Source organism: Dictyostelium discoideum, assembly GCF_000004695.1.
Source record: "Dictyostelium discoideum AX4 chromosome 2 chromosome, whole genome shotgun sequence".
In the NCBI taxonomy this organism is placed as follows: domain Eukaryota; phylum Evosea; class Eumycetozoa; order Dictyosteliales; family Dictyosteliaceae; genus Dictyostelium; species Dictyostelium discoideum.
The window spans coordinates 7,637,187-7,646,176 of NC_007088.5; the positions used below are offsets into that span (position 1 = coordinate 7,637,187).

At 21.6% G+C, this 8,990-nt stretch overlaps 3 protein-coding genes across 3 annotated transcripts; 2 read left to right on the forward strand and 1 right to left on the reverse strand.

Moving 5' to 3' along the window:
• Positions 1-1,768: 1,768 nt before the first annotated feature.
• On the forward strand, positions 1,769-2,784 carry DDB_G0277213 (hypothetical protein; the record flags this gene model as incomplete). Its single annotated transcript, XM_637597.1, has 2 exons — positions 1,769-2,227; positions 2,539-2,784. 2 exons carry the CDS (start codon positions 1,769-1,771, stop codon positions 2,782-2,784), a joined length of 705 nt encoding a protein of 234 aa, XP_642689.1.
• A 1,166-nt stretch (positions 2,785-3,950) lies between these two features.
• cnrJ (carbohydrate-binding domain-containing protein) lies at positions 3,951-6,026 on the forward strand (the record flags this gene model as incomplete). The annotated part of the gene is made up of 1 exon (XM_637598.1): positions 3,951-6,026. One exon carries the CDS (start codon positions 3,951-3,953, stop codon positions 6,024-6,026), a length of 2,076 nt encoding a protein of 691 aa, XP_642690.1.
• Positions 6,027-6,134: 108 nt separating this feature from the next.
• On the reverse strand, positions 6,135-8,433 carry pkaD (cAMP-dependent protein kinase; the record flags this gene model as incomplete). The annotated part of the gene is made up of 2 exons (XM_637599.1): positions 6,135-8,144; positions 8,299-8,433. 2 exons carry the CDS (start codon positions 8,431-8,433, stop codon positions 6,135-6,137), a joined length of 2,145 nt encoding a protein of 714 aa, XP_642691.1.
• Between the last annotated feature and the right edge of the window lie 557 nt (positions 8,434-8,990).

Genomic DNA, 8,990 nt, shown 5'->3' on the forward strand with positions numbered 1-8,990 from the left:
CATTTTCTTCTTCAGTATCTATCCCTTTATCTGTAGCTCTACTTTTTAATAACTGATTTAAATTTTTTGTTTTTACTTTATATTTTTTATTTAATTGATTTCCTGTGGAAGTATTATTGGTATATATTTTATTTAAAATTTTATTTGTATTTTTTTTTTTATTATTTATTTTATTTATTTTATCATTTCCATCATTATCATTATCATTATTATTATTATTATTATTATTATTATTATTATTATTATTATTATTATTATTATTATTATTATTATTATTATTATTATTATTATTATTATTATTATTATTATTATTATTATTATTATTATTATTATTATTATTATTATTATTATTATTATTATTATTATTATTATTATTATTATTATTATTATTATTATTGGTATTTGAAAAAGTCGAATATGATTTTAAAAATTCTTTTGGTTTATATATATAATTTACATAGGTTATTGTATTTGTTGTTGAAAAAGGGATTAAAGTGTTTGTTGGATTTTAACCAAGTAAATTTAACATTTTCCGTTTTTTTTTTTTTTTTTTTTTTTTTGGATTTGGTTTTTTTTATTTGGATTTGGTTTTTTTTTTTTTTTTTTTTTTTGAAAAGAAATTTAATTAAAAAAAAAAAAAAATTTTAATTTTAAATTAAATTTGAAGATGAAAATATAAGTTTATTTTATTTTTTTTTTATTTTTTTTTTTGTTTTCACATCAAAATTTTTTTTTTTTTTTTTTTTTTCTCATTAATCATTTTTTTTTATATTAAATATTATTTAAACTCTTAATTAAATTATTTTTTATTTTTATATTTTTTATATTTCGAAATATAAATAAATATTTATTTATTTTTTCAAAAAAATTTTTAAATTTTTTCTTTTATTAATTTTTATTTGTATTTGGGAGTTTATTTCAATCAAAACTGAAGTTCGAGCGACCATTTTTTTATTTTTTTGAAAAAAAAAAAAAAATTAAAAAAAAATTAAAAATTTGACGAATTTTTTTTTTTTTTTTTAATTTTATTTTTTTTTTTTTTTTTATTTTTTTTCTTTTTTTTTTTTTTCAATTTTTTTTTCAATAAGTTGTATACATAAAGTATGTGTATTTTTTTTTTTTTTTGTGATACGCTATGAAAAGAGCGAGGGAGAGAGATTAGTGTATGTTATAGGATCACATGTCAAGCTATTGGTTATAGAAAAAGAAATTGAAAAATAATAATAAATAAATAAATAAAAAAACAATCAACATCTCATATAAAAAAAAAAGATAAATACCATCATAAATCCAAAAAAACAATTATCAACACATCCTCAGCAATGAAAATAAAATAACTGGTTTTTTTTTTTTTTTTTTTTTAAAAATAAAAAAAAAGTCCATCATTTTATTTTATAAAACAAATCAATATTGAACAAACATAATAAATGATTGCCACCACAACTTCACAATGAAATCAAAAAAAATTTTTATAAAAAAAAAAAAAATAAAAAAAATAAAATAAAACAAAATAAAAATAATAATAATAATAATAACACATTAATAATAACAATCAATAGCTTAAAACACATACAAAAATCTCTCACTCTCTTCGCTGGTAATTTTTTTTTTTTTTTTTTTTTTTTTTTTTGATATTTATTTCTGAAAAAAAAAAAAATAAAATAAAAAAAAAAAAAATTTTTTAAAAAAAAAAAAAAAAGAAAAAAAGAGAAAAGTAAAAGAAATATTAATTATTTATTTTATTATTAAAATATAGTTAATATTAAAAATGTTCCGTTATGGTTTACGTGTTTTAAGTAAGGCAGTTGACGCCAAAGCAGCTGAAGCAATTACAGCTGTCCCAAAGGGTGGATATCCAGCATACCTCAAACCATTCTTAGAAGGTGCTGAAGTTTTACCACCAGCTCCAGAACGTAGTCAATTCGAAAAGGAATCAGATTACATCAATGCTGTCATTGCTCATCCAGTCATCCAAAAATCACCAAATGCATTAAAAATCTATAACGAATTCCAAGAATCAAAAAGAGCTATGGCAAACTACGAACCAATCCCAGGTGAAAGTTCCGAAAAAGTCGTTATCAATTGGGATTTCTACAAAAAGATCTTACCAGAAGATACCGTCGAATTCTTCCGTGCCCTCGAAAAGAAAACTCATGAAACCATCTTATCATGGGAAGCTGAGGATAAAAAATTCATTGATTTCCTTTTAAAGAAAATTAAATCTGATGTAAGTTGTTTTCTTTTTATATTTTATTAACATTAATTGTACAAGTATCATATATATATATATTAACTAAAATATCATTATTTTTACCATGGTCATAATAATAATAATAAATTATTACCATATTCGAATGATTATCAAATATTCCAAAATAATAATAATAATAATAATAATAATAATAATAATAATAATAATAATAATAATAATAATAATAATAATAATAATAATAATAATAATAATAATAATAATAATAATAATAATAATAAAAACAATATATATATATTATACAATATTTATTGGGAACAAAATTATAGGAAGAAGCATCAAAAGAATCCCAAAAATCTCTTTACCTTACCATTCAAGCACTTGAAGCTGATAGAAAACAAATGGAAGACTTTTTAACAAATCTTAGAACCACCACTTTTGAAGATTTACACGGTAAATACCCAGAAATCGACGAACAAATCTATCAAGAAATTTCAAATGATGAATGGATGCCAAAAGATCTCGTTGGTCAAGAAACTATCTACAACAAGGCTAAAGAAGCTCACCACCATTAAATATACTCATTATTTTCTTAATGATGTGACTTCAATTCGGTCATTTTCTTATATATAATAATAATAATAATAATAATAATAATAATAAAAAAAAGTAATATAAATAATATTAATCATGTATATATTGTCCATTCATATGTACATGTATTTAATATTTGTTAAATAATATCTAAATTAATAATAACAAAAAAACAAAAAAAAAAAATTAACAAAAAAATAAAATAAAAATAAAAAACCTTTAATATAGTAAAATAAAAAAAAAAAACAAAATATCAATATGCATTTATATATAAAAAGTCTTTGAATTATTTATTATTTCACAACTATTAAAGATAATAATTGATAATTTTTTTATTTCATTTTTTTTTTTTTTAATTCTCAAAAATTTAAATTTAAAAAAAAGAGCATTCTGGAAATTACTTTCCAAGTTTTTTTTTAAAAAAAAAATAGACTTTAAAAGTTGTTTAAGATGTATATGTTTTATATTTTTAAAAATTATTAACCATTTCCAAGTTTCAAAAAAAAAAAAAGTTTAAAAATATAATAATATAAATAATTTATTTATTTTATTTGAAAAAATAAGGTCTACAAGAATGCCCATTTTTTTTTTTTTCAGTTAAGAAACCTACCAAATAATAAAAGTGTTTTTCAACCACCAAATATTTTTATTTTATTTTATTTTTTTTTTTTTATTTTTTCTCACACACCACACTTGATTTGGGAGTAAAATATTAAAATTAAAAACAAAGTAAATTCTATGATTGGTAGTTCTTTACACCTATTTTAATTAAGTTTTTTTTTTATTTTTTTATTTTTTTATTTTTTTTTTATTTTTATTTTAAATAATATTATATTAAAAAAAAAAAAAAAAAAAAAAAAAAAAAAAAAAAAAAAAAAAAAAAAATTTAATTTAATCTTTTAAAAAAAAACCTCAAACCAATAAAAAAAAAAAAAATTTATACCTATCTTTTAAAAAAAAAAAAAAAAAAAAAAAAAAAAAAAAGTAATTACCAATCTAATAAAAAAATAAATTTAATATAAAACAAAATATTAATTTAAAATTAATTTTTATAAAAAAAAAAAAAAAAAAAAAAAAAATAGTAAATTGAATTAATTACTATTTTGCTTTTTTTTTTTTTTTAAAAAAAAAAGTAAATTAACTCATAATGAGCATGAAAAAGTTTATGAATAAAATCTCGAATATGTTTGATGACTATTCTCACCAATCCAAACAATTACCAAGCCACCACCAAATTCCACAAAATCAACAATCAATGAATTACAATTCTCCAAACCCTGGAGTTTATAATATCCCAAATCAACAACATCCACAATATCAACAACAACAACAACAACATCATCAGCAACAACAACAACAACAACAATATCAATACCAAAACCAAAGCCAACCTCCTCCATATGGCAATAGTTACCAAAATATGAACAAAAACTCACCCCAACCAGGTGTTTATAATAATAATAATAGTAATTCTCCAAAACAACAGCAACAACAATTCTGTTATCCTCCCCCACCACCAACATCTTCACATTCACAACAATTTACAAACTATTCTAATCATCAAGGATTACCATTACCACCACCTCCATTATCACCACCAATTAATAATATAACAAATAATTATCATAATTATCATCACCACCATCATCATTATGATAACAATAATAACAATAATAATAATGGTAATTATCAAATAAACCCATCACAACCAATATCACCATTACAACAAACAAATAAATTATCACCAACAATTACTGGTTCAGGTTCAATTTCAAGATATTCACCACCAAATTCAAGAAATAGTAATAATAATTATCAACAACCAAAACAAGCTGTTAATCCAATTCCAGGTGCATATGGTGATGGTATTCATGATGATACTCAAGCAGTTTTAAATTATTTTAATACCTTTCCAACCAATGTTATTAATATACCACCTGGTAATTATTTAATAACTGCTCCATTGATCATTAAAAAGAATAATATTCAATTAATGGGTTCACCAAATGTAAAGTTTTTAACTAATTTCCCAATTTGGTTAACACCACCACTTTCCGAAGGTTTTATTAATACAGAAGAGTATGTATTCGTATTGACTGGTGATAACATTGTACTGGACTCAATTAATTGTTCATGTATAACTGCTGGTAGTTTATCATCATCATTTTTATATCTCTGTGGTAACGGTTTCATAATGAGAAATTGTATCATTGATAATTTCAATCAAGGTGTTGTATTTGGTATACTAAATGATTGCAGTGGTAAAATTCCACCTGGTAGTCATTTCACAAATATCAAAATCACAGCAAACCAAATCACAAATGTAATGGGTATTGCAGGTGGTAGTATATGTTACGGCGATGGTATTTCCTTTTTTGGTTGTTCAAATGTAGTAATCTCAAATAATTTCGTATCGGCAAAGGATGGATTCACACCTAGAAATGGTATAAACAGTGGTCCTGAAGGTTTCCTACCCTCTACAAACGTTCAAGTCATTAATAATACAATTCGTGGTGATTGGGATTATTCGTTAACCACTGAGGGTGGCAATCAATGTACAGTTAGTAATAATGATATCCAAGGTAGTTGTATTTGTGGTATCATTGAAAGAGGTACCGGTATTAAAGTTTCAAATAATACAATTCATATCATTGGAAGAGAGAAAGAAGGTCAAACTGAACCAACCGGAATTCAATTTTATGGTGTAGACAATGGTGAAATCTCAAATAACTCCATCATGGGTAGTGCTAAATATGCCATTCTAATTAAACCATCACATGAAAGTGGAGGTGCTTCAAACTCTGTAGTTGAGAACAATACCATCGATGGCGAATTCTATAATTGTATATTTATGTCAAATGCAAATCAAGCTAAAATCCATGGAAATGTAGTTATGGGTAAAAGTGATGTTGACTCTTGTGTTGGTCTTCAAGTATGGTATTCCAATGGTTTAGATATTCAAGGTAATAATATAGATTTACCATCAGGTACAGCTTGTATTTGTTCAGGTGCTAAAAATGTAAATGTCCTCTCAAATACTATGATGACTTCAAGAGCTGGCTTTTATATTTGTCAAGGTAGTGATGATATTTGTATAGAAAATAATGATTTAATTGGTGTTACTCAAACTAAATTTGATCAATCGTCCGATAATAAATCTGTTACAACTAGTCAAAATTATGGTTTAGATTACAATCCACCATCAAATAATTATAATAATTAAATACTATAGTAAAAATTAGAAAATAAAAAAATTAAATCAAACACTAAATTTTTTTTTTTTTTTTGTGAGAAATATATACATAAACAGATAAAAGTTTTTATTTTAAAATTAAAAAATTGAAGCTGTTGTTCCGCCACATGTATTTGATGTACATGCTTCATTAAAATTGTTATTATTATTGTTGTTGTTATTAAAATTATTATTGTTAAATTGAAAATTAAAAAATTGTTGTTGTTGTTGTTGTTGTGGTTGTATTGGATGAAAATTAAAATTTTGTTGTTGTAATGTTTGATTAAATAATTGATTATTTTGTTGTTGTTGTTGTTGTTGTTGAGGTAATTGTTGTTGTTGTTGTTGTTGTTCAGTATAAGATTTTGACTTTTTTAATAAATTAATATTAAAATCACAATTAATAAAACTATTTAAAGTAGAGAGTGGACCATCAATTTGATATTTTGATTCTAAATGTAACCAATTGATATCAGAGAACCATTTATGATTTCTAATGGAACAAGAATCAAAAGTACCCAATCTTTTTGAAGGATCAACAGAGAGTAATTGAAAGATGAAATCTTTAATTTCATCAGATAAATAAGAGTTTTGAAAAATCAATTGGAAATCAGCCTTTCTATTTAATAAGGATTCCTTTGAATTGGAGAATGGTAATTTACCAGTGACCAACTCATAGACTACAACACCCAAAGCCCACCAATCAACTGGTTTACCATGACCATTGCTTGAATTTAAAATTTCAGGTGCCATATAATCAAAGGTACCACAAACTGAGCTTGTATTCTTACCGCCGACAGTTTTTTTTGAAAAACCAAAGTCTGTCAATTTGATGTGACCCTTTTCATCGATTAATATATTCTCTGGTTTTAAATCACGGTATATTATATTTTCTGCGTGTAAATATTCAATGGCAAGTACGATTTCCGCAACGATTAATTTGGTAGTTTGTTCAGTGAAACATTTATTTGCACGAAGGTGATGGAATAAATCTTTTTTACCGGCATATTCCATTATGAAATGAATTTTAGTTGGTGTATTGAATGTGGAATAGGTTTTGACAATGTATGGATGACTGATATTGAGCATGATATTGATTTCATTGTTTACATGCTCCTTATGTTTCTCATGGACAATCGTTTCACGACGTAATGTTTTACTACAGAAAAAGAGGCCACTACCACGATGTCTACAAAGTTTAGCAGTACCAAATGATCCTGATCCAAGACTACCATAAAAGTTAAAATCGGATATTTTTGTTCTTTTCCAGTCAATATTTTCAACTGGATCAATTGATCCATCAAGATAAAATGGTGGTGGAATATTAACAATTGGTGATGAACATATTATTGGTTGTTTTGGAATATCATAAAAATTATTTAAATTTGGTTGTGTTGTTGAAAATTGTAAACTTTGATTTGTTTGTTGAGAATTTTGTAAAAAATTATTATTTATTATATTATTATTATTATTATTATTACTATTATTATTGGAATTATTATTATTTTGTAATTGTTGATTAAAATTATCTTGTGAAAGTGTAAAATTTGGATGAAATGGAATTGATGATGTTGTTGGTGATGATGGTGATGAATGTGATGGTGTTGAATTTGATGATGGTGCATTATAAAATTGTTGTTGTTGATTATTATTGTTATTATTGTTATTATTGTTGTTATTATTATTATTATTATTATTATTATTATCATTGTTAATCATATTACAACTATTATTAAGTGAAATATTATTATTACTTAAATCTAATGGTTGCATATACTCCATTGTTTCGAATGGAACCTCGCATGATAAACCTTTTAGCATTGGTGCTGGTGGTGGAGTATATAATTTATAATTATCATTTATTATAATTTGTGGTGTATTAAAATTATTATTATTATTAATATTATTATTATTATTATTATTATTATTATTATTATTATTATTATTATTATTATTATTATTATTATTACTAATATTATTATTAATATTATTATTAATATTATTTAAATTTTTTGTTAGTGTTTCTAATAAGGATTTTATCGTTTTTACCAAAGATTTATTAATCTCACTGGAATTTTGATTATAATCAAAAATTGGTTCATTAAATTCCTGTTTTTTTTGGATAAAAAAAAATTGTGGATTTAAAAAAAAAAAAAAAAAAGAAAAAAAAAAAAAAAGGAACTTGGAAATTAATATTATTTTATTTTTAAAAAAAAAAAAAAAATTAAAAAGTAAAAAAAAAATAAAATAAAATAAAAATTACCCTCATTATTATATCCATTAATTGAGTAGCATTGTCACATAGAGAAAGAATGGTACTATTATTGCCATTATTACTATTATTACTATTTAAACTATTATTTGGAATATATTGGTAATTATTCAAAATTGCTGACATTATTATTTTTTTTTTTTTTTTTATTTATTTATTTGTTTTTATTATTATTTATTTATTTTATTGTTTTTTTATTTTATTTTTTTATTTATTATTTTATTTTATTATTTATTTTATATTATTTTTTTTATTATTTTTTATAATAAATGTATTTTGTGAATTGATTAAAAAGAAAAAACAAAATAAAAAAATTATTTGTTAGAAGTGAAGAAAAAAAATATGAAAAAACAAAAAATATTGCAAGGTCTGATTAAAAAAAAAAAAATTTTTTTGCAAATTTGAAATTTTTGAAGATATAAAAAAATAAAAAAATAAAATTAAAAAAAAACCAGATAAAAAAAAAATTGGTTGTTGATATGTTATATATTTTATATTTATTTATGTTATTTATATTTATTTTTTATTTTATTATTTTTTTAATTTTATTTTATTTTATTTTATATTATTTTTTTTTTTTTTTTTTTGTTTTATAATCAAATTATATTTATATTTATAATATGTTTGGAAAAATTAATAGAAAAAAAAACAATGAATTTTATAGCTTTTTTTTTTTTTTTTTT